The 23,794-nt window shown below is 37.7% G+C and overlaps 14 protein-coding genes across 15 annotated transcripts; 4 read left to right on the top strand and 10 right to left on the bottom strand.

Annotated features, from left to right (window-relative positions):
- Positions 1–5: 5 nt before the first annotated feature.
- Gasu_09810 (uncharacterized protein) lies at positions 6–1,020 on the bottom strand. Its single transcript, XM_005708378.1, has 5 exons — positions 957–1,020; positions 808–902; positions 395–754; positions 261–346; positions 6–212 (listed from the first exon to the last, which is right to left on the bottom strand). Exons 1-5 carry the CDS (start codon positions 970–972, stop codon positions 59–61), a joined length of 711 nt encoding a protein of 236 aa, XP_005708435.1. The 5' UTR covers positions 973–1,020; the 3' UTR covers positions 6–58.
- A 180-nt stretch (positions 1,021–1,200) lies between these two features.
- Positions 1,201–2,491, top strand: Gasu_09820 (actin). Its single transcript, XM_005708379.1, has 4 exons — positions 1,201–1,575; positions 1,625–2,014; positions 2,078–2,240; positions 2,291–2,491. Exons 1-4 carry the CDS (start codon positions 1,228–1,230, stop codon positions 2,461–2,463), a joined length of 1,074 nt encoding a protein of 357 aa, XP_005708436.1. The 5' UTR covers positions 1,201–1,227; the 3' UTR covers positions 2,464–2,491.
- An 8-nt stretch (positions 2,492–2,499) lies between these two features.
- On the bottom strand, positions 2,500–3,430 carry Gasu_09830 (peroxisomal biogenesis factor 11). The gene has a single exon (XM_005708380.1). It carries the CDS (start codon positions 3,375–3,377, stop codon positions 2,622–2,624), a length of 756 nt encoding a protein of 251 aa, XP_005708437.1. The 5' UTR covers positions 3,378–3,430; the 3' UTR covers positions 2,500–2,621.
- Positions 3,431–3,435: 5 nt separating this feature from the next.
- On the bottom strand, positions 3,436–5,970 carry Gasu_09840 (AAA-type ATPase). The gene has a single exon (XM_005708381.1). The coding sequence runs from the start codon at positions 5,890–5,892 to the stop codon at positions 3,589–3,591; it is 2,304 nt and encodes a 767-aa protein (XP_005708438.1). The 5' UTR covers positions 5,893–5,970; the 3' UTR covers positions 3,436–3,588.
- A 42-nt stretch (positions 5,971–6,012) lies between these two features.
- Positions 6,013–7,600, bottom strand: Gasu_09850 (hypothetical protein). 2 transcript variants are annotated; one of them, XM_005708383.1, is made up of 1 exon: positions 6,013–7,600. In XM_005708383.1, exon 1 carries the CDS (start codon positions 7,457–7,459, stop codon positions 6,674–6,676), a length of 786 nt encoding a protein of 261 aa, XP_005708440.1. In that variant the 5' UTR covers positions 7,460–7,600; the 3' UTR covers positions 6,013–6,673. The 2 variants fall into 2 exon arrangements, with proteins under 2 accessions (XP_005708440.1, XP_005708439.1); XM_005708382.1 differs by having other exon boundaries at positions 6,552–7,600.
- A 205-nt stretch (positions 7,601–7,805) lies between these two features.
- Positions 7,806–9,000, bottom strand: Gasu_09860 (uncharacterized protein). The gene is made up of 3 exons (XM_005708384.1): positions 8,417–9,000; positions 8,261–8,354; positions 7,806–8,205 (listed from the first exon to the last, which is right to left on the bottom strand). Exons 1-3 carry the CDS (start codon positions 8,968–8,970, stop codon positions 7,948–7,950), a joined length of 906 nt encoding a protein of 301 aa, XP_005708441.1. The 5' UTR covers positions 8,971–9,000; the 3' UTR covers positions 7,806–7,947.
- A 5-nt stretch (positions 9,001–9,005) lies between these two features.
- Positions 9,006–10,350, bottom strand: Gasu_09870 (endo/excinuclease amino terminal domain-containing protein). The gene has a single exon (XM_005708385.1). The coding sequence runs from the start codon at positions 10,195–10,197 to the stop codon at positions 9,043–9,045; it is 1,155 nt and encodes a 384-aa protein (XP_005708442.1). The 5' UTR covers positions 10,198–10,350; the 3' UTR covers positions 9,006–9,042.
- Positions 10,351–10,590: 240 nt separating this feature from the next.
- Gasu_09880 (2-isopropylmalate synthase) lies at positions 10,591–12,587 on the top strand. Its single transcript, XM_005708386.1, has one exon. It carries the CDS (start codon positions 10,614–10,616, stop codon positions 12,564–12,566), a length of 1,953 nt encoding a protein of 650 aa, XP_005708443.1. The 5' UTR covers positions 10,591–10,613; the 3' UTR covers positions 12,567–12,587.
- An 18-nt stretch (positions 12,588–12,605) lies between these two features.
- Gasu_09890 (uncharacterized protein) lies at positions 12,606–14,200 on the bottom strand. The gene has a single exon (XM_005708387.1). It carries the CDS (start codon positions 14,188–14,190, stop codon positions 12,808–12,810), a length of 1,383 nt encoding a protein of 460 aa, XP_005708444.1. The 5' UTR covers positions 14,191–14,200; the 3' UTR covers positions 12,606–12,807.
- Positions 14,201–14,230: 30 nt separating this feature from the next.
- Gasu_09900 (C-5 sterol desaturase) lies at positions 14,231–15,381 on the top strand. The gene is made up of 2 exons (XM_005708388.1): positions 14,231–14,677; positions 14,741–15,381. Exons 1-2 carry the CDS (start codon positions 14,324–14,326, stop codon positions 15,260–15,262), a joined length of 876 nt encoding a protein of 291 aa, XP_005708445.1. The 5' UTR covers positions 14,231–14,323; the 3' UTR covers positions 15,263–15,381.
- Positions 15,382–15,855: 474 nt separating this feature from the next.
- Gasu_09910 (emp24/gp25L/p24 family protein) lies at positions 15,856–16,720 on the bottom strand. Its single transcript, XM_005708389.1, has 3 exons — positions 16,541–16,720; positions 16,424–16,480; positions 15,856–16,375 (listed from the first exon to the last, which is right to left on the bottom strand). Exons 1-3 carry the CDS (start codon positions 16,688–16,690, stop codon positions 15,878–15,880), a joined length of 705 nt encoding a protein of 234 aa, XP_005708446.1. The 5' UTR covers positions 16,691–16,720; the 3' UTR covers positions 15,856–15,877.
- A 55-nt stretch (positions 16,721–16,775) lies between these two features.
- On the bottom strand, positions 16,776–20,360 carry Gasu_09920 (ubiquitin carboxyl-terminal hydrolase 25/28). Its single transcript, XM_005708390.1, has 2 exons — positions 18,376–20,360; positions 16,776–18,322 (listed from the first exon to the last, which is right to left on the bottom strand). Exons 1-2 carry the CDS (start codon positions 20,318–20,320, stop codon positions 16,800–16,802), a joined length of 3,468 nt encoding a protein of 1,155 aa, XP_005708447.1. The 5' UTR covers positions 20,321–20,360; the 3' UTR covers positions 16,776–16,799.
- A 35-nt stretch (positions 20,361–20,395) lies between these two features.
- Gasu_09930 (uncharacterized protein) lies at positions 20,396–21,600 on the bottom strand. The gene is made up of 5 exons (XM_005708391.1): positions 21,428–21,600; positions 21,172–21,372; positions 20,939–21,122; positions 20,709–20,887; positions 20,396–20,653 (listed from the first exon to the last, which is right to left on the bottom strand). The coding sequence occupies exons 1-5, from the start codon at positions 21,569–21,571 to the stop codon at positions 20,531–20,533; spliced, it is 831 nt and encodes a 276-aa protein (XP_005708448.1). The 5' UTR covers positions 21,572–21,600; the 3' UTR covers positions 20,396–20,530.
- Positions 21,601–21,820: 220 nt separating this feature from the next.
- Gasu_09940 (tubulin family protein) lies at positions 21,821–23,791 on the top strand. The gene has a single exon (XM_005708392.1). It carries the CDS (start codon positions 21,840–21,842, stop codon positions 23,745–23,747), a length of 1,908 nt encoding a protein of 635 aa, XP_005708449.1. The 5' UTR covers positions 21,821–21,839; the 3' UTR covers positions 23,748–23,791.
- Positions 23,792–23,794: the final 3 nt, after the last annotated feature.

Below are 23,794 nucleotides of genomic sequence, written 5' to 3' on the forward strand. Positions count from 1 at the left end.
TCATTTGGATCAAACAGACAGATATGCCCTCAGGAAACAAAGTTCAAAACTGACTTTATTACATGAAATCTTCGTAGTCGTCTTCTAATGAAGCCAGGTCATCTTCTGCATCCACTTTTACAACTGCCTTCTTCTTTTGTTTGCCCTTTTTCTTCTCCTGATTCGCTTTCAGTTTTTCATTGGCAAGGACATTTACATGAGTTGCCAGATCCCTGCGGTCAAATGAGTTCTTCATGAGAAGAATAGGAAAAATTACATACTTGATATCCTCCACCTTCATTTCACCCGTCACATTCTTCAAAAGCGCTTTGTAAAAATTCAATACTGTGGCTCCTCTTCGATTGTTCTGTTGCTACAAATAAGTCTCTTCAAGAAATAACTAACCGAAACTTACGGTAACTTCTATGAGTTTCCTACTAATAAGCGTACAGAACCTCTCGAGATCTGCATCCGTTTCCGGTCTGAAAGCGTCCAGACTCTCGTCGACGCCTCCATTTCCAAATAATTCTTTTGCGTTCTGAAAGTCTGCTTCCCTCTCAAGGGCTTCTAAAAATTTCTTTCTCTCTGCCTCACTCATACCCATCAACTCGTCTTCATTCTCAGCCTTTCCGGCGAGTCCACGCTTCTTTGTACTTTCTCGTAACTCTCGCTCTTGGATTTTCGAGGCAAGTTGGACTTTCTGACCCTTCTTTTGTTGTTTCTTCTGAACCTCCGCTATGGCAGCTTGCTTTTCTGATTCCTTTTTCGTATGGACCTATTCAAGACAGTCTTAACGCTGAAGCTAAAAGACAACGAAACCCGACGTACAAGAAGCTCCTTGGCTTCTTCAAGTTCCACGTTCCAACTCCAGTCTGAAGTCTTTCGGTCACTGGGAATTTTAACTTCCACCTCTTCCAAGTCCTCTAGAGAGAAAAAATGAAATTATCCGGAAGCTATGTTGTCGGAGTTAACCTTACCCCAGCTGTCTGCCATGCTCTCCCGTTTACCCTCTCAAATACATTTGACCAAAGAAACTATTTCATGTTCGAACAAGTATACATGGGCAATCATCGTGGTCCAACAAACACACAATCTCTGAGTTCTTCATGTGCAAACTGTATATCGAGTTATTTTTCATTTCGCTCATCTCCTTCAAGGTTAAAGGAGTCTTTCGAAGCCGCACCTTCTCTTAATGATTCTATATTCCTAGCTTCTAAAGACACAATGCGAATGAAATGAAAAGCGATAATGGAAAAGCCCATTGTCATTGACAATGGCACGGGGTTCATCAAGGCTGGTTTCGCTGGAGATAAGCTTCCTAGAGTTGTTAGTCCTTCCGTCATTGGTCGTCCCCTATATGGAGACTGTGTAGACTTTCGTGGTACCCATAAAAGCGTTTATGTTGGCGACGATGCCGTCCAAAAACGAGGTGCAGGTTTGAAGCTAACGTATCCTCTGGAACACGGAATAGTTTCCAACTGGGATGACTTGGAGCTTTTATGGAAAAATTGCTTGGAGAACGAGCTAAGAGTCGACCCTACTGAACATCCCATTCTTTTGACAGAGGCGCCATTGAATCCAAAGAGAAATCGAGAGGTACGGATCAACTTGTTTGTGTTGACAGAAGAATTGAGAAAAAGTATAGTTAATGGCAACCATAATGTTCGAAGGCTTCGGAGTTCCCGCTTGTTATGTTGCTGTCCAAGCGGTGCTTTCGTTGTATGCTACTGGAAGAACCACTGGTTTGGTTTTGGATATTGGCGATGGAGTGTCCCATACCATTCCTGTTTATGAAGGATACGCTTTGTCGCATGCCATATGTCGCCTGAATGTAGCTGGAAGGGATTTAACAAAATACTTAGCAAAGTTGCTGCAGCAAAACGGCTTTCCCTTTACCACCACATCAGCTATGCAAACTGTACGGGATATTAAAGAAAAGTTTTGCTATGTTTCGCAAGATCCTGTTTCAGAGGAAAAATATTTCGAGCAACACCAGAAGACTCTTTGCAAAAGTTATATCTTACCTGATGGAACGGTTAGTTGAGCATAGACTTCTGTTTATTGTAAATATTTTGTTCTAATTCCTCTTATATTTCAGGAATTGTTCATTGGAAGTGAAATGTTTCAGTGCCCAGAGATCCTGTTCAATCCTAGTTTATTAGGAATGGAGGCGGAAGGTATTGACTCACTAATTTATCTCTCAACGCAAAAGTGTGATATAGACTTGAGAAGATCTCTTTTAACTAATCTCGTGATAAGCGGTATGAATTTCTTTGAAAATCGTTTCTGAAGAGTTTAAATATTGACTTAGGAGGTACTAGTATGTTACCGGGGCTGGTTGACCGATTACGTACAAGTTTACAGAGCCGTCTTCCAGCTAATGCCAAGTTAAAAATAACCGCTCCGGAAGAGAGAAAATATTCTGTGTTCTGCGGAGGTGCGACACTGGCTGATATGCAAGCCTTTCAAAGCCTAGATGGATAACTGAGAAAGGAATGGGAAGAATCTTGAAAACAATATCATTTTTCGGAAATGTTTATAATTCATCCTGCAGATAACTTCTAAACACGGCTCATATTCAGATAGCTAGCTTTCTTTATAGAAAATCATTCATGAACATTTCAAGTCTTTTTTAAAGCAAGTTAAACAGTTGTTACGGGCTTTCTTGGCCAAACTTGGTACCAAGCCACTAAAGAAGATATCACACCGCAAAACCCAGTCAAGGTAGGACTGAGTTGTTCCTTGCGTGATATACTGATACCTACAACGATATCAAAGCCATAACGAACTATACCTACAATAGCTTCCTGTTGCTGTTTTTGCAAGGTTTGAAGCTCACGCGAAGTGTTCCCCGAGTCTCTTTTGTCACTAGACGAAGTTTCCAGCATAGTGGATCTCTCGCGTTCATATAAAAGTGACAACTGTTTCCTAACATTTCTGAATTTCCATAGAGAGTCAAGAAAGCCAGCTATCACAGCCAACAAAAAGAAGCGCTTCCCTCTTAGTTGATAAGCATTAGCATCCCTTCCGTCCAATATTGTTTTACAAAGGAGAGCATAGTTGTCAAAAGCAAAGTAAAGAAAGTTACCGAGGTCATTTAAAAGTTGCAACGTGGCTCCTATCGAATTCTGACCTTTGAGACCAAACGATGTCTGACCAATGCGTTTGCTCCAAATATTCACCCATTTGGCAAGTCTCAACACTTGTCTTGCGTTGCCAAGAATTTGTTCGAGAGCCAAAGATTTTTTGGAGAGTGAACTGCTTCCTGCATCCACACCTCTCACAAGCTTGCAGGCATATTGTAAAGTTCTATATAGCTTATCTCTACCTTCTGTCTGTGATAACAATATTTTCCAAGTTTCAGAACTATCAATGGTCATAAGTTTCATTTCAGCCATGGCACCCACAAAAGACAAAAAGTGAATCGAATTTCTCCACAACAGCCCAATGAGAATTATCTAATGGACATTTCAGGTCTACTTATCAATTTGTCATTCCGTCCCATCGTACTAAATCCTTTAACAACGTCTTGTAAAACTATTCCCCATTCTATTCTTTATTTTATACGAATAGTATTAAAACCCCTTATATTTAAGCATCTACAACAAGCTATGCAGCAACTGCAGTAGTATCAATCACCTCGTCATACTCATAGGGCATCATCTGAACCTCATTATCCGCTATTAACATTTGTAGTTCTTCGGATGTGACAGTTTCTTTTTCCATAAGAAGACTAGCCAACTGGTCTAAAACCTTTCTGTTGGCTAGCAGCAAATTTTTAGCTCTACTATATGCTTTGTTCACCAACTTGGAAACTTCCGAATCTATTATTGTCTTTGTCTCTCCACTTATTTGTGGACCACTTCCACTGAGTGCCATATCACGTCCCATAAATGGATTACCAGCAGGTCTATCAACATAAATCTGACCAACTTCTGGTGACATTCCAAACCGTGTGACCATCATTCGTGCAATGTTGGCCACTTGTTGGAGGTCATTAGCAGCACCAGTCGTCACTTCTTCTTCACCAAATACAATTTCTTCCGCAACTCGTCCACCCAAAGCTACAGCAAGTTGAGACTCTAAATAATGTCTTGAATATAAACCAGTATCAACTTGAGCTTCATTTGGAGCAAAGAATGTCAGTCCGCCTGCACCACCACGAGGAATAATAGTAATCTTTTGAACTTGATCATAATCAGGACATAATGCCCCAACAAGTGCATGACCACCTTCATGATATGCAATAAGACGCTTTCGTTGTTCCGAAATGACAGGATCCTTCTTCTCAGGACCAATAGTAATCCTATCAATAGCATCGTCAATTTCTTCATATCCTATTTGTAATTTGTCTCTTCTTGCAGCTAAAATTGCGGCTTCATTGAGAAGATTTTGTAAGGATGCTCCTGAAAAGCCAGGAGTCCTTCGGGCGACGACTTCAACGTCAACATCCGGTGCTAAAGGCTTTCCTCGCATATGGACTTTCAAAATGTCCACTCTGCCTTTAAAGTCTGGTAAATCCACAATAATACGTCGATCAAACCTTCCAGGACGTAATAATGCACGGTCTAATACATCGGAACGATTAGTTGCTGCAATAACAATGATACCATTGTTTGCTTCGAAACCGTCCATTTCTGTAAGCAATTGGTTGAGAGTTTGTTCTCTTTCATCATTTCCGCCCGCAATACCGGCTCCTCTTTGCCTACCTACTGCATCTATTTCATCAATAAAAATAATACAAGGAGCATTCTTTTTGGCTTGTGCAAATAAATCACGAACACGACTAGCGCCAACACCAACAAACATCTCAACAAACTCTGAACCTGCAATAGACAAAAAGGGTACTCCTGCTTCTCCAGCTACAGCTCTTGCAAGTAGTGTTTTTCCTGTTCCTGGTGGTCCCTCAAGAATAACTCCTCTTGGAATCTTTGCTCCTAGCTGCGTAAAACGATCTGAATCCTTCAGAAATGAAACAACCTCTTCAAGTTCCACTTTTGCTCCATCACAACCTGCAACATCGTTAAAAGTTACTCCAGTTTGGGGAACCATGGAAACACGTGCTCCTGATCTTTGAAGTTCAAACGGACCCATTCCTCCGCCACTGCCCTGAGAGAATCTTCGTGAAAGAAGAAACAAACCTCCAAATAACACACCGGGTACTATAAGTGACTTGAGAAAGTCAAAGGGGCCGCCTTCTTGTCTTTGTGGAAGTACCCTAATATCAACGTTATGTTCTGTAAGAAGTTTTAACAGGTTACTGTCATTTGGAAGAGCATCCAGTTTGTGTCGGTTTCCATCTACATCGATTGCCAGAAGTTGATTACCATCCGGAGAAAAAGTAACCTTCTCAACTTGGTCTTCCTTTACTGCGTGAATCAATTCAGAGTATCGCCATTTCTGTACTGCACCAGGAGCAAAGTGTCTACGTACTGAAGTTGAAGTTTCTTGTGGAAGTCCAGAACCTGCTGGAGCTTGCAAAATTTGCGGAGAGCTTTCTGCCACTGCTGGAGGAACAAAATTGATGTTGGTTCCCAAAACAAACATGAACAACAAGGCAAGCAAGTAAGGTTCCCACGATTGATTCTTGACAACACTATAGGGAACTATTACTTTGCTCCACTCGTGACGAAATAGGTCAGCTAGTTGAGTATTGACTGTATTAAGATCCAATTTTCCACGTTCCATATTTTCTCTTATAGCATCTTGAATAATTCTTTTCAACGAAACTACTTGGGGCTTCTTTCTTGAAAGAGAACCTAATAAAACAAAACGAGTAACACTTCTTCTCTTTTCAACACAGTTCTTGTGTTGACAACCTTCTTTAGGCACTGAGAAAATATTATTTCTCTTTAATGAAAATTTCAAACAAGTGTTAAGGTTTATACTTGAACTAAAACAGAGGTAAGACATCTCTCTCAATCAATCCACACCAACAATTCTAATAATAAATGGTATAGATGAAAGACGCACACATTTCATAACAAGTTGTATGAATATCATTTTAGTTTTGCCAAGACTCAGTCTTTCAAAAGAAATTCAAAGTAATTCATTGGTACAAGAACCTTTATAATCTTTATTCCTACTATTTGTATATAGTGGCTTCGGCATTGAAGAGTAGATATCTATGCAATTCTCTTTCTGTCTCAGTGACTTTTTGGAAACCTAACAACAACCAAAGTCAGTCAACTGTCAAGTAAGTATATATACTGGTCGACACAATAGGGCATGTTCTAAAACTTTCAGATGGTTGTGTTTTCTCAACGTCGTCAACTTGTATTGCCTCTATACAAATTGAACTCAAACGGCACTTCCTATTACTACAAAAAAACTGTAGTGACACTAACTATCATCATATCGCCCATTCCTTGCATAATCCATAAAGAACACTCATAGATATACTTACCTCAACAAACCATTTATCGACGGCGATTTCCTCCAAACATGAAATTTCACCTTATTCCATCTATTGGCAGATTGAATATATATAATCATTAGTTTCATTTGGGTAATACTTGTTACAAGGAATATTAAAACGATTCTGGTATAACAGAAACCTGGTTGATATATAATATCTTGCACAATTCTTTACTCCTACTTGGTTTAGAATACCTTCTCAAAGCGCATTTTATTAGCTTCCACAAAAAACACTTTTGCATACTATTCTTTAGCTACGTCAGTATACAATATAGATTTAGACTCCATAACTTTCTGCATATGGAGTTGAAAAAGGATAATCGCCAGCTGCAGCTGGAATAGTAAAACTGGGTAATAAGTAAGGAAGATCAGGATAAGATCCGAAACCATTGATTTGGGAATACGATCCTTTGTTGGTGGAGCTTCCAGTAGCCGTACCCTGATAAGATATTGGAGATGAACTTGCTACAGCTTCGGTAATAACTTGGGAACCACCATTACTTGACGAGTGACCAGTAACAGATGCGATATAGCCTTTTCCATTTGAGGCAGTATTGAATTCAGCAGATCCACTTCCTTGTGTGGTGACGTCACCTGTAGTTGCTCCTACAAAGTTGGAATAGTCACTAACTGATGTATCTGCAGAATTTCCATTTCCCTTAGAAACACCTTGAACAGCATCAGTGTATTTGCCAAAAGTTCCAGCTTGACCATCTGCAGTGCCTTTTCCTTTAGATGAACTTGAGGAACTTGTGTATTCATGATTATTTTCTCCTGAAGAAGAAGCAGATGCATCTCCGTTCTTTGTGGAATCGGAAATGGTTGCTGAGAATAAAGAGTTGGTGTTAGAATCACTTGCATCAAAGCTTCCAGAAGTTGCACTTCCACCAGATTTCGAAGAAGCTGAAGTTGATCCTTTTAAATCAGTATTTGAGCCTATTCCAGCAGAATATGATCCAGAAGCAGAAGCATCTCCCGACGTAGAACTCTCGGAGAAGCCAATGGGTGAAGTAGTGGCGATAACAACGATGCAAAGGAAAAGGAGAGAGAGAAGGATTTTCATATTTAAAAATTGTTATAGCAACGATGACTAAAGTATGTGATGTAAACAGATCCAGCTTTTATAGCATGGCTAGACTTAACGTTCCACGTGTAGATTCTCCATTTCGACGACAAATGGCATCTTGATTCCTAGATCCTACGATAAGAACTTTGCTGGATATATTCCACGTGTATCAAGTGTCGCTTGAAATACGAATAGACAATGCAATGTTGCTTGTTTTAGTTCCATTTGTAAGGATATGAGCGATTCTCGTGGAGCTAATGTTTTCAAGAATCTCGGAGGGTTGATGGATGATTGTGTGGTGGAGAATTGCTTATAATCCTTCGGAAAGCCCAACGAGATATACTCTCATAACATCCACCTACTGATTGTACTATAATCAAGCATTTGAAGATATCCCTAACTAGTCTTCTTTATAATTTATATATGTATATATTGATAGTAAATAATCTCTTATGATCAACGAAGTCCCTACTCATATAGCTTATCTATGTATGAACCGAAAACTGGACAACTGGATCTCTCGTTTTACGTTGAAATTGGACTACTTCTGATGGCTGAACTATTCTTTGATGAGCTAAATTCTTTGCAAATTTTCTCTTCAGTCGTCTTCTTTCTCTTCGTAATTCTTTTTTCTGTTGACGACTTTGAAACAACATTGAGAGTTCTCTTTCTTTCTCATTTTTCATTTGTTGCACATTGTCGACCTTGGAACCGACCTCTTCTGCAACTCTTAACAACATGTCCTAGTTGAAGATATAAATTCCCACCATATCAAACTCACAAGTTAACCTCAACTACCTTTGTTGGCTTCGGCTGTGATACTTTCTGAGGAATATCATCATCACATTTCAATTGTCTCGAAGAAACAGACTTTCGGCTAGTTTTCCTAAACCTTTATCCATATTCAATACAACACGATGATCCTACCAAACTCAAAACTTCTTCATAAAATACCTATTTACAATTTGCTTCAACTCCCAAAGTGACAAGTTTCCTCTTAGATAACTGAAAAAGCTAGAACGAAACGAAAGCAATATTCTTCTTCTTCTATATGCACTTGGAATATCTCTCATCAACCTTTGACAAAATTGTTTGTAAACTGAACGAAACAAGGGCAACTTCTCCATAAGGAAAGGAGTTTGTTCTTCTTTTTGGATTTCGCTGGACTCTTCTCTCCCTTTGCAAATCTGCTTCTCTTCAGCAAGGTCATCGGCTATATTACGTGAGGGTGAGCTTTCTTCTTCCTTATGAGCAAAAGGTACATTCACCAAAATATATCCCTTGTCTGTGGAAAATGCATTGGCTCTATACGGATTGACTTTACACTCTTCTGGAAACTTGACATCAAGTTGATATTTTCTAGAAAAACGAAAAGTGTTTAGAGAAATATGCGTGGGTTCTACTTGCAAGTCAATAAGATGGAAAGGAACTTTAGGGAGACAGACGCGAAGTGTCACAAGTTGCTTTTTGTGTGAAACAAACCATTTGTGTGATGGCGTTCTAATCATAAAGCTGAAATATTGATTTCTGATGATTCCTTTACATTCTATTTTCATATTGTATTGGGTTTCAAAAGAGACTCAATCCATTTTCTCAACAATTCTTCTTCGAGAACAGTATCTTGAACAACTTGGACAGTCTGGCGAACAAGCATTTCTCGAATGCAATATATCATTCTTCTTCGGAGTATTTGTCAAAGCTAAAGTATGGAAATGTTCACTTATTTGTATCTCATAGAGAGGTTTTGAATCGTCTCGAATTTTCGTTAAAGTTTCCATTGGGCACTCGAATATTTTTCCAACTCTAAACGTAGAATCCGAATCACTTGGAAGTTCATCAGAGTCTGTGGAAGAAACTTCAACTACATCTATTTCACTACCTAATAAACTATACATGGTATCCCATTTTTCTTCTGTTTGGTTATCTTTGTGCTTCTCCACTCTAACAGTGTCTTGAAGAGACTTTTGTGGAGGAAATCTTTGTTTCCTTTTCGACTCATTCAAGCAACCCATCTCTTCAAAAGGTAAAATATTGGTCTGAACATTCAAAGGCAAATGACTTGTTTTGAATAACAACTCTGAACAATCAGCGATTGCTTCTTCTAGAAATGTCACCATCAAAGTATGATTGGACCAATGAGGAGAACGAACTAAATCAATCAGTATTTTTACCTTTCCTGAAATACCTGAAGAATACTTGCTCGACTTTCGTGAGTCCTGTTTGTTTGTCTCGTTGGTGTTTTTAGAATGAAGAGAACTATCATTATTCACTGGTTTGAGTGCTCTTGTTTTGGTTGGATGTTGCCAAGCCCATTCAAACTGTAGAGCTTCAGTCTTAGTCTCAAATCCATGAATAAAGAGAACCATTTGCCAAGGACGAAAACATTTTGTTCTCAAAGCACCTCCAGCCTTCAAATCACCGTTGTGTTGACGCAAACGTCTTGCAGGATTTGTAGTAAATCCGATATAAGTACGATTCTTTCCATATGGATGTTCGGACAGTGACCTTAATAGATAACAGCAATAGAAACCATCACTATGTGTTTCTTCGTGACAATGCAAATCTCCTTCCAAAGAGGAAGCAGGACACTGAGTAGTGGTGTTGAATTTATTCTCCAATCGTACTCGAAGTTCAGGAAAAGGAAATGAGTCTTCTTCTTCCGAAATAGTTCCTGTAGGAGAAGATAATAAAGTCGTGTTGAAAAGTTCTTCTACTCTATTTCTAGTCAAAGACATAAGAAATGGTCTAAGACAAGTTGTCAAATATGGAAAGCCACATTTCCCATTTCAAAACGGTCCACCAAAATTCTCTTTTTGGTACAAACCATTTTTCCATCTGCGAGTTGCTTTGAAAGAATCGAATAGTTTGGAAGTCTTCTTATCTATTATTTTCTATAGGTGTGCATGTGATAACAATGGGAATGGAAAAAGACTAGTGCCAAAAGAAAAAGTAACAACATGCAGAAGCTCATATGACTTTTCAAGCTTTGCTCAATTGAATTTCATTCAAAAGATACTATCTCAGAATGTTTGTTTTATGTCAGTAGGAAGAATAAGCAGTTTATCAGTAGTTCAAATCTTATAAGGAAACTACTCTTTCACAACATTTCTTTAAGAAAATAAAATCTGATTGAATCCCTTTTGGAGGAGATATGGCCTTCTTATCTTGGAGGCCGCTTACGATGAAACTTGAAAACAGCATAACGGTTCGGAATAATAAGTGTTGGATTAGTGATTCTTGTCAATCTCTTGGGTTTCCTGTTCTTACAAAGTTTCCTTCCACACTCTGGATCAAAAGGTACAAGCAGCAAGTATTCTTATGTCGAAAGAACAATCAACACTGCAACCCTTTCTTGATAGTGAACAGAATGGACATATATGATACAACCTTAAGAGATGGAGCACAGGGTGAAAATATCTCTTTTACAGTTATCGACAAACTTCGAATTGCAAAAGCTTTGGATGAATTTGGAGTTCAGTACATAGAAGGTGGTTGGCCTGGAAGTAATCCTAAGGATGTAGAATTTTTCAAGAGAGCCAAGCAAGAACTGCATTTGTGTCGTGCCAAGTTGGTAGCTTTTGGGAGTACTCGAAGAAAAGGCATTCGTTGTCAAGATGATGTTAATCTTAGGCTACTAATAGAAGCAGAAACTTCAGTAGTAACCATTGTAGCCAAGTCGTGGAAGGAACAAGTGATTAACGTTTTAAATGTTTCTTTAGAAGAAAATTTGGCTATGATTGAGGAATCAGTTCGGTTTTTGAAGGAGCATGATAAGGAAGTGATGGTAGATGCTGAACACTTCTTTGATGGATATAGCCACAATGCTTCTTATGCTTTGGCTTGTTTGGATGCAGCAATTCGTGGCGGAGCTGATGTCTTAGTATTATGTGATACGAATGGAGGTTGTTTGCCTTGGCATATTTATGAAACAACCAGTTCTGTTGCCAGTCATTTTGGTAGTCAACAAAGGATTGGCATACATTGTCATAATGATATGGAATTGGCTGTATCTAATAGTTTATCAGCTGTTTATGCTGGAGCTTCACTTGTACAAGGAACTATGAATGGTTATGGAGAACGCACTGGGAATGCCAATCTAATCAGTATTATTCCAACTCTTCAACTGAAAATGAATTATAATGTAGTTGGTTCGAAGTTGATATCTTTGACAGAATTATCAAGATGGATGGATGAAGTAACCAACGTTCCTCATCAACCTTCACGACCTTATGTTGGAGATTGTGCTTTTGCCCATAAGGGTGGATTGCATGTATCTGCAATTTTAAAGGATGAGCGATCTTATCAACACATTGATCCTTCTCTAGTAGGAAATCGAAAACGGATGTTGATTTCAGAGCTTTCAGGAAGAGGAAATATTGTTGATAAGATGAAGCAGATGGGAATCGTAACAGACTCTCAGTTGCAAGATCCTGAATGGAAACGACGTATTCAAGGAATCTTGGAACAAGTCAAATCATTAGAGAATAAAGGTTATACCTTTGAAGGTGCGGAAGCTTCCATAGAATTGATGATACGACGAAGTTTGAATAATTATCGTTCTCCTTTCGAATTGTTGGATTTCACAGTGTTGACTGGCAACAAGAGAGTGTATTATGCAGTCGGAGAGTCTAACAATATTTTAACTCATGGAGTTTATTCATCTGAAACTTTCCGTAACGAATCTATCACACAAGCTATTGTCAAGCTTGGAATTTTGGAGACTTCAAATGGTGCATGCCCTATAGAAAGGACTAGATGTTTCGAAGCAGCTGAAGGAAATGGTCCTCTGAATGCTGTCAACCTTGCACTGAAGAAGGCTCTTGTTCGGGTTCATGCTCCTTTAGAACATGTCAATCTTCAAGATTACAAGGTGCGTATTTTGGATAATGAATCTGCAACAGCTGCTGTTACTCGTGTTATGGTGGAGTTTTATGATGCAGAAACCAAATGTGTTTGGAGTACAGTTTGTGCACATTCCAATATTATTGTTGCAAGTGTTCAAGCACTGATGGATGGATTCGAATATGCGTTGCTTCAGAGATTGCCTGCTTGTTTTATTGCTTCTGAAGGAGAGTCTTCTGAAAAAAGCGCCGTTCTTTTATAAAATGAATATGAATGAATGACAACCATACAGACTTTTTATATACATAATATATATATATATATATATATATATATATATATATGGAAGAATCTTATCATAATAGCTTTTGATATCATCATATTTGAATGAGTTTTCTTGATATAATCGTAATGTCCTTATGAGAATTACGAAAATATCTAAACTTTACATTTGGGATGACTTTCCAATAAACCAACTTGGCAATATATAGTATGTTACCTATCTAGTTAGAAATGGGACACCAAGCTTCTAATATATGACAAGTGAACTCCCTATAAGAACATAAAGTAGGACTGTGAAATGTATCACATTCTCCAGATGAACCACTGACAAAGTCTGAATCGATCCATATAGCAAAATGCTTACCACCCCCTATAGCTAGGAAATCCATACTGCTTAGTTGAAAGGAATGATTTTCGGAAGACCATCGATAAACATGATATTCTGGAGATAGAGTAAATACAAAACATTCTCCAGTGCCATAATAGTGTAAGCAAGGCTTCCAAGGCTGTGATGCATAACAACCAAAGCAATCACCGTCCGTATTCTTGATAAGAAGCAATGTAGGACTTTTCTCCGATACTCGACTATAAAAAGTGTGAATGCTAATTCCATGATCATTGGTCGAATACAGAAGACTCCAATCGCAGTTCTGATAACGTCTAGGCATACATAAAGAGAGCAATATCAAATCATTGGAACGAAGAATGGCAGAATTCTGCAACAATTTTGGAGTAAAATGAGATAATGAATTGCCAGTTTGCAAAGTTCTGAAGCGCGAATGCAATTGTTGCGTTGAAAAGTATAAAGATTCCATAGGGCTTTGTAAACCTACAAAAGTTATATCTTGTTTTTCACAAACATGAATAAAACCCAATGGCACAGAAATATTGGCGTCTTTCAGCACTCGTTTGGAAAAGGATAACTCTGGAATATCCTTCAGCCTTTTCTCCAATGATACTTTGGCAATTTCTTTCTCACTTTGAAAGACAACTTCTGAATCTAAGGGCCTAAATACAAGCAAATCATGGCATAGTGAAAGAGTTCCTTGCACTCCTTGGTCTTGTCCTTGATTGCTTGTTCTTAAAACGTCAACAGTTATTTCGTTAGAAAACATTTCCTTTTCCAAAGAGGTTTCTTTTTCTTCTGAAACGGACTCAAACGAGCTACGTTCCGGTTGTATATCTTCCCTGCTTTTCTTCTTCACAGGTTTCTTCTTGTTCCAGAAATGAGAACCCATAAAATTTTCGTGTTCAGCGTTTTGTGAAGTCTTGTTGAACAAACTTATTCCAACATTTGGACTCTTCCGCTCGGAAGAGTCTTCAGTTTGCACGAATCCAGAAGTTTGCAGTTTTCCTTGAAGATTTTGTAGATTTCTCAATTGCAGCGAGAGAGACTCATTTTCAAAACGCAATTGTGCCAATTCCACTTTCAAAGCAGCTATTTGACTTTCCCAACCTTCTTTCCAGTAGCCAGAAGAATTCGTTGGCTTGTCTTGTCCAGTTACAGTTACCGAACGGTCTATGTCGTTCACATTCAAAGACTCCTGACTTGCTTTGTTCACAAAGTTTGCTTCCTCAGAAAGTTGTTGTTGGGAAACTTGCATTTCACCAGTCTACTTTCTAACACAACTGGTGAGTTTGCAATCTCAAGAAATCATCATTTGCCAATTCATTTGTGCGTTGTGGTGTCGCGTGTCTCACACTGTTCAAAGAGCTTAAAGGCACCAAGTATTTGATATGGATGTTTTAGGAGTTGTGGCCCGAATGAATACAGTTTCAGAAGATTTTCTTGTTTATTGGGTTAATAGTCATGTGCTGGACCCTTTACTTTCTACCCAAACAGCTCCCGAGGCCATCCCTTTGTGGAGACGTTCACTTGTTACTTGGTTTCTTGTATACTTTGGTTCAATATTTATCTATTACTTTTTTGGTTGGATTGATTATTACTTTATCTTCCTTCGTAACGAAAAACGTAAGAACCCTCGTTTTCGTGTGAACAACAATATATTGTGGAAGGAAATATGGATGAGCACTTGGAGTTTGTTTGTTATGTCAGCGTTCACAACTCCTATGGAAGTATTGGTACAATTGGTACGTTATATTGTTTTGGTTTTATAATTTGTTCTTGTCTGACTTTTAGATAACTATATTGAGGGTTACTCAAAAGTCTATCACCGTGTCGAAGACTATGGTTGGTTTTATCTAATTATATCTCCGTTTTTGTTTGTATTTTTCTCAGACACTCTTATTTACTTTATTCATTTGGGACTTCATCATCGACTTGTCTACAAACATCTTCACAAGCCACATCATAGTTTTATAGACACAACTCCTTTTGCTGCTTTTGCATTTCACCCTATTGATGGTTTTCTTCAAGGAGTTCCATATCAATTATATGTATTTTGTTTACCAATACATGCAAGTCTTCATTTAGTAAGCTTAACAGTGGTAGGAGTGTGGACCATTAATATTCATGACAGAGTTACTCTTCATATTCCTGGTGTGAATGGAGCAGGACATCATCGTGTTCATCACAAGACCTTTAAAAGTAATTATGGACAATATACCGTCTTTTGGGACAAAGTATTTGGAACTTTTAAAGATCCCATGGAATGGATGCATCAAGGTGCTTGGGAAGATAGAGAAGAAGACGTATATGGTAAAAAATATCTTTAGAAATGGAGTGGATATCTATGACGATGATTTTTATCTATTTGTATCAAATATGAATTTTGTTATTGTAAGGTTTTATTATTCCGATAAATAATGTATCAAGTGCAATGTGGTTCATTTTCCTTTTCTTTTCTTTGGTTAAATCGTTCTATTCATTTTTCTTTGTTTACTTTTTGCTTTGGATTATGACAACATCAGCAGCTCGCAAGAGAGTTGTAGCTTCTGAAAAATTTGAAGATAAAGTAGTAAAGAAGAACATAGGCCAAAACAAAGACAAGAAAAAGTCTATATGGTCATCCATTCCTGTGAGTCCTGTAACGTTGGGTTTCATTTTGTTTGTTGTTGTTGGTAGCAGTTTCCTTCCCATCATACGAGCTGCCTTTGGTAGGAAATTGGGTATTGAAGCAGCACCAGAGTTGTAGACGTTTATGGTTTGTCGTTGTCTTCCATGTTTTGACAGAGGCTATAACACTGTCTATGGATAGGGTGCCATCAGCAACGTAAAAACTATTTTCTTTATTGGCGCAACTTGTCTCAAAAATAAAACACTGTTGTTATTATAGCATCAAGAAATATATATTCATTAAGACATATTGAGTAGTCACTAGGACGTTGACTTCAAATGAGCTTCTTCTGACGGAAAAAGTTACGCAAATAATATACAAGATAAGCACCCGCAGCTGTCATCATAGTTATGGACAAAACACTATACCAAACAACCCTTGAGTTGGTATTCTCGTTGGTTTCTTTCATATGTGCTTCACGGGTTCTTACATTTTCTAGTTCAACAACGATCTGACCAAACTGCTCTTCCATACGACGTAAGGCAGCTTCTAAGCTGTTTAAGTGTTGTACTTTGGCAATATCCGTAAACCCCGATGATACAAAATCAGTTTGTACGTTCAATATTATCTTTCTCTTTGGGGGAGGTGAACCAGAAGGAGGACGAAGAGGAGTTGTTTCAAAACAAAAGTGATAACTTGCAGGAGGCCAATGGATATCATTAGTTGCAAACCCAGTTTCTTCAGAAACCACGTGTTGTGGAGTAGTGAAACCAAAGGATTGCTTATCTATATTCTTCTGTTGAACTATAATCTCCCCTTGCGGTCCTCTAATCTAGAACAACTTCAAGCTCAATATGGATTTGACACTTTGACAACTTACCAACAAATCTACAGACATTGATCCTTCTGCACCAACTACGAGACACTCACCAAATACCTAATAGAGTCTTCATTTAGAACCAAGAACATCAAGTCACTTGCATTATGTCTCCGATACCTTTGTATTAGAAGTAATCTCTTCCGAGAAACAACGTTTGGTTCCCGCGTTCATATAAAACTGAATGGAGTGACAATATTCAAACAAGTTACTTATAACCAACAAATAAAGAAGTAAACTCCAACACATTCCAAAAGTACCCCGACTCATCTTTACCAAAAGGAATAGATTAGTTGAACAATTTTCTCGGAATTTTATATATCAACGACATTCGATATAATAATACATATGAAGCTTAATCTACAAAACACGGATTATTTCATTCAGAGACATTATGCAACAGATATTGGGACCATTCTCGAAGTGTACCTATGGGTAACAATCCATCTCGATAGGTAAAGGCAATGTTGCCTCTTGACTGTTGACGTAGTTGTTCCAATCCTTCTAAAAATGTTGCAGCTTCTAAAGTGTCTTCTGCATATCTTTCTGCGTCAATCATATTATCCCATAAGTGAGGTGATAAGGTTGGGGGTAACAGAGCTGGAGGAGCTTCTCTATAGGAATAGAATTGTTTGGACACTTTTCCAAATACAGTTTGAGTACTAGTTGAGGAGTTGCCATTATAAGGCTCCTTTGTCAAAGATGCCCATTTTTCAACAAGATAATGAAGCACTGGATCATTCTTGTCCAATAAGTTTGTCGCATATCTTGCCATCACAATTCCCTTACTTTCTAAAACAGAAGAATCAGATGACACCTGCTTCATGAGCTGTTCTGCAAGTTCTTCTGATAGACACATAAGACATACTTGAATATTTCGATACATTCCTTTTTCACGTCTTCTCACAAAGTTATCCAACATCTTGGATACCAAGGGTGAAAGCTGTTCATCTCGGATAAAGAACTTGCGACAAAAATAAATCCACAGCTCTATCGAATATATCCATTGCTTCTCTAACATAGCTCGATATCCTTCTTCACAAACTTTTGTGGCTCTAAAGGCTATTCGATAGGCTATCATACTTGAATCAAGTCTTTCTGCAAAGGAGTGACACGTGTCCTTATTCGAAAATAAAGCAATAACCGTTCGAGTCGAGTAATGATCATCCGTATGTCCATTTTGTAACCAATCAGAATCCTTCATTTGGCTCAATAACCTTTCCATTTGCAAAATTGTCGACAAAGAGTTGGAAGCTTCCAAAGAATTTCCATTGTGGTTATTTCTCTTATGATGCAATCGTTGAATATCGTGCAATAAACTTGTTGTTGCTTCTGAATAGTTTGCATAAGAGACTGCCAAGTTCAGGAAGATAGCCAAATCATATTGTTCTGTTGCTAAGCAAAAATTGGGAAGAAGTGACAAGCAATATCTAAAACTATAATCGGAATCTTTGATTTGCTTAAATGAAGTCTTCATTGCCTCTTGTGCCTGTTGAATCAGTTCCTGCACTCTTTGCTTCCATTCTTGCTCACTCTTTTTCCAATCATAACGATTCAATTCATTCATGAAAGCGTCGTTTTCCTTTTTGATTTGTTCCAAAATTTCGGGAGGAAGCAACTCATAAGCCTCTTTCCTAATTTCATAATACCATTTACAGTCCATCGAGATCTGACCATCAATAGAGGAACTTTGAGAGTCTCTTGAATGACGAAAAGACTCTACCAAATAGTCATCAATATAAATGATTCCATAAGCTGACGCAAATTTGTTTCCACCAACAGAATCTAATAAAACTTGATCCCAAGAGACTGCATTCACTACAACATCATTATACATATACCACTGATCAGCAAACCAATCTTTGATAAAAGTCCAATAATGGCCACTGTCTGGAGCTCCATCTATGAACGAATACAACAAGAAAAGCATAAAAACTTAAATACTGCAAATAAACAGACATCAAGTCTTTGTTCTTCTTCTAAAAGTTGTTCCTTTTTGTTTACAAGTCTTTTCTCCAAAGCAAGTTCCTTTTCATTCAGCTTTTTCAAAATAGAAAGACAACTTTCTAATTCTTGTTGAGAAACGTCAAAATCATTTTCATTCATTTCTGAAAGATAACGCAATCGTTGAATTACTCTGTTCAATGCACTGGAAAACTTTAAAGTTTCCATAAAAGGAAATGTTTGCTGCTCACTTTCGTTTAAAAAGCCAAACCATCGCTGTTCATTCAACTTCTTTATCGTCTCCTGAAATTGCTGTCTCAAGAATTCTGACTTTCTTCGAAGTTCTTCTGCAGCCTCCTTTTGATGTTCCAAATAATGACTCATTTTCAAAGAACCTGGAAAATGAAACGAATCGTGAACCTTTTCTGGCGTCAATGTCTCCTTATTGAATCGAACTCGTTGTAAATAGATGGTTACTACCGGAGCAATATGAACAAACCACAATCTTTGATAGGCTGGAATGCTGCTTGACTGAGTCCAATCTACAAAATCACCCTTGTTGACATAAGGAGATCGGAAAAACTCTATAGAATCTGTCATGGAATGAGGCAATTGCTTCACAACATCGGACTCTTTATCGATATGAAATTCTATCTCAGAACATGTCAACTCATCCAATCCTCGATAAAGATTTCTTTCATCTCCAGATGGAGTAGTTGCATCGATAATAACTGAGTTGGTTTCGTGAGTTTGTTCCGCAACTTTGATAGTCTTTCGTTCTTCATCTAAAGCTCGAAAATCTACAAATATTTCTTGCTTCAACTGCGATGTAAATGTATTCTTCACAATATTATCGAATGATGACTGGATAGAGTCTTCACAACTTTTATGAGAGCCAACTATTTGTTCTACATGAGAATTAGTTTCCATATTCTTCTTAGAATCATTGAGCTTTCTCTCAAGTAGTTGAGTTGCTGAAACTCCCATTTCTAACAATTCTAAAAAGATTTGATTGAATTCTGAAGCATCTTGTTGACCACCTATTTGTAAGCCATATTTAGTATCACTCTTTAAGGTCTCAATGAGTCGTTGAGGATCTAAATATTTTTCTTCACTCAATGCCATTCTTCCAAATAGATTTTGTAACTCAACAACAAAGTCAACTGCATTACGGAGCTGAACAAGTGAACAACCTCCTTGCTCATCTTCCAAAAGTTGTGAATGGTTCTCAGCCTCTTTCATAAGTTGCTCAAATTCTTCGTGTTTAAAAGAAAATACTGCCTTCCGAATAGCTGGAAGTGTAAAATATACTTGTAACAGAGAGTTGACATAGCAAATATTGGCAACATTCCTTAAACCAACGGGAGCAAAAGGTGAACTTCGCTTACGTCTCGAAGGATCGAAAGGCTCAGATACCGAATACGCATGATGAGGATCACTTGTCATTAGAGACTCTTCGATGGCTCTTTGAGTGTCTTTGTCTTCCAAGTTTGATGGCTGTCTTTCTTCTGGAGGACTCGTTTCGCGCTTACTAATGGCTAGAGCTTTGGTTAGGTCATTCTCAGAAGGTTTCTTTTCTTTACTCAACCCATTCGTTGGAAAACCTGAATGGCTTGAACGTTTATTTCCTTCACTTGACTTTTTCTTTCCGTTGGACAAACTTGACGTGCCTGCAAAGAAGAGAAGGGATGGTCCTTCTGTATGATCTTCACCATATTCACGAATAGAAGTTTGTTGTGGACCATGATTGGTACCTTTACTTTTCTTAGTTTGAGTGGTTCCCAAGTTGACTGTTCCCGCTATTCTTTGAATAGTACTTTTGTTGGTACTTGACTTGTGTTCGAAAAGAAAGTTTACTGCTTCGTCAACGGTGCTACAACCAGCTGCTTCAGCTCTATCAACGTCTTGTTTTGAAAAGCCCATTTCAGTCAAGTGAGTTTGTAGTGAGGCGTTCATCTTTTTCAAGGTTTCCTTTAAGACGACATAAATAAATGACAAGCCACTTTTTGTGACAATATTGAATCTGAAATACTCGTAATCATCATCATGTTCAACAATGTGAAACTTTATACCAAGTTAATGAAAAGTATTTGGTATTCATTCCTTTTAGTAGTCTTCATATTTCTTAAAAAGTAGAATTGGCATATGGCTTTGAAATATATTTCGCTATTGGGAGAACGACCGCTCTCCTAAGATACGCTTGTTTCTATTGCGACGATGCTTATCATCTGATTCAAAGTGCGAATCTTCATAAGAAGATAATGGCTGTTGAAAGAATAACGGGTCATACTGGAAATAGAAGAGAGAATATTAAATTGTAAAGCTCTATCAGCAATGCACTTACATTCTTCACTTGATTAACCAATTCCTTTGGTAAAGAGTGGATATTTTTGAGTTTCTTACTCACAAGATAACTTGTACATTTGCCTTTACCATACCAAGAAGGACAATCTCCATAACGAACCCAAGACAGAATAGGACTCATGAACAATCTACTCAAAAAATGAGTATAATGATACAAGTCTATAACGTTCAACTTTCAATCCCATCGCATTCTCCTTCATAAACTCTTACCATATTTCTCCAAAGTGGATATATAACCCGCTTTCTTATTCCCTATTCTTACAAAAATAGGCAAACTATATACTCGAATATTAGCCATATGGGTTACTCGAGAACCTAATAAAGTCTTGCTGGACACAGAAACACTTTGCTTTGACAATTCGACTGATCGATTGTCCCAAACAAGCTGTATATCCTATCCAAAAGATAAGAAAATTGTTAAAATACTGTGTAAACCAACAAACTTGTTGAGGATAAAATATGGGATTTACTTTTCTCGTTCGCCTTTGAGAAACGCATTCACTCAGGTAGCTTCCTGTTTCTGGATCTTTCAGAAAATAAAGCTTTTTAGAGGATACAACAGCTTTTGTTGTTCCTTGGTTAATGGACTGTTGTGAAATACTTCGAACAGTTCCCCATTCTAAACCTTCAAGCAACGCAATAACCTAATAATTACGCGATTGATCCCAATAACTTGCACGAAACACAACTCCCGAAAACCTTTCCAGTCTCACACGACACTATACTGCCAGTTCCGTACCAATAACAATTTTTACCAAGTAGAGAATTTCTCCATCTCAAGTTTACATATTCTACAAAGTCTTTTGCTGTCCAAAGACGATTTACAAAGTTGTCCAAATTCATATTCCAAATGCTTTTTCTTCAAAGAAATGATTCCTTATGTGTGTTAAAAGGCTATTTATGGGATGGTTTGGAGAAGAAAGAGATACTTCTTAATGTATTACAATAAGAGCATATTGTATTGGTTCTTTTGTTAAAAAGTCATCATTTTTGGTTCAACATTTCTTCAGATGTTATTTTTCTAGTGCATATATATATGATAAGAAAATCAGCATCACAAATATATTCAAATCCACAAATGACGTGCCAGCCCGCTTAAAGTATTCTTTCGATGCTATTTGATTTGCTTTATGCTTTGGTTGGATATACTGGAAATGTTATTGTAAGAAAAGACAATACTTCAAATATCAAAAGAACAAGTGAAAAAGTCTCGTTTCAGTTGGCTCCCGACTTTCCATATGTAAACCCTGCAGAAAGAAGAGCTATAGATCGAATTAGTAATATAGGGGCGTTATATGTCACAGTTTATGAATATGGTTGCAAAGACATCCTTCCACAAAAGTCCAAACAATCAATCTATATTCTCGCTCTTCAAAAAGGACTTGATGAAATATTGGATGAATATAGAGAACTTGTAGCCAGCTATGAGGAAGAGGCAATTCATAAACGATTGCAAAACCTTTCTTTGGTAGAAGGAGAACTTCGTGTGTGGGAGAGAAGACTGGAAGACTTATGTATGCTTTTTGACAAAATGAAAGAGGCAAAGAGACTCAATGGTCCTGAGTTAATCACGCAATTGATACAGTTTTGTACATCTGGTTCACCCGACACTGCTAGCCTTTGTATGAGGTTGTTAAAGAAGTGTATGAAAGTTCTTTTGGTTCAGTTACAAACTTGGCTCTATTACGGAGAATTGCAGGATCCATTTGAAGAATTTTTCTTAAGGAAAGAACCAAAGACTGCTTCCGAACAACGAAAAGATGATTCCTCTTTTTCTCTTATTGATGATATCGTTATTGCACAAGAAAACCTCACATCATTACTAAGTCCTTCCATGGTAAAAGACATTCTATTTATTGGAGGAGTTGTAAAGGCACTGCGCAATTCTGAAGATGCCTCGTCTCAAGTGGATTGGAATGAACTCGAAGTACAGATAGATAGCCTACGTTCTTTGGAAATGCAACCACTTAGAAGTTTGCCATTGCAATCCAATATTCAATATATTCGACAATGGGCTTCAAAACAACTCATGAAGTTCTTATTTAGGGTTTCGTGGTGGAAGGAATTCGAGTTTCTCCGACAAACCTTTTTGTTAGGTAAAGGTGACCTATGGTTCTATTTTTTACAAGACATTTGTGATGTGTTGGTTATTCCTTCCATGAACGAATGTAAAGAATCTGTATTGAATTCCTTTTTAGAAAAGTCATTGCTCAAGACCTTTTTCGAAGTTGACTTTCGATACGAAATGTTGAGTTTCCAGAGAATGGATTTTACGTCTGTCAACAGTGACTTGTGCAACAACCTGCTGCCATTGTCTAGTGGTTGGAGTTATATCAGTTTATCTTATGTACCTCAAAAGCCATTACATATTTTAATGACTTCAAAAGATCTAGAGCATTATTCTCGAATTTTCTGTATAGTATTTGCTATAGCTCATGTTCGCTTTCAAATGGAGCGCAGTTGGCTCATATTACGAAATCGTTTTAGAAGATGCAACCGAATAGCTCTTGTAGATTATAGAAATATTTTTCATTTACTTTGGAGATGTAACTTTCTAGTCCATTGTCTTGAAGAATACTTTCAGATTGGCTTGATTGAAGAATCCTTTGGTACTTTTATGAAGCAGTCAAAAGGAGCTTCCGACTTTGATAGCGTCCGTATGTTGCATCAGAAATATCTTGAAACTCTTGTAAAACGCACTCTTATCTATTCTGCATCATTCATTGAGTCACTGGATAATCTATTGCAGGTTTTTAGAGAATATTGTATTTATATTCAGCACAGATTTGTAGAGGAGAAGACTTTGGCAGCGTTGTCTATGGAAAGCATGGAACAACCAATCAATCAGCGCATTGTTGCATTCCTTCAAGAGTTACAACAGTATCCTAATCATCCAGTTAGTAATATGCTTTTGAATAGAATAGATTTTAACAACTTTTATTTCTTGGAAAGTACTCCAATGAAAGAGAATGGAATGACTTGTATAGAGGACGAACCATTGGAAAATGAAACAGAATAAATTGCATTTGTTTCCTCAAGGCTCTTAACAAGTTGGTTGCTAAAGAG

Source organism: Galdieria sulphuraria (assembly GCF_000341285.1).
Source record: "Galdieria sulphuraria unplaced genomic scaffold scaf_5, whole genome shotgun sequence".
NCBI lineage: Eukaryota > Rhodophyta > Bangiophyceae > Galdieriales > Galdieriaceae > Galdieria > Galdieria sulphuraria.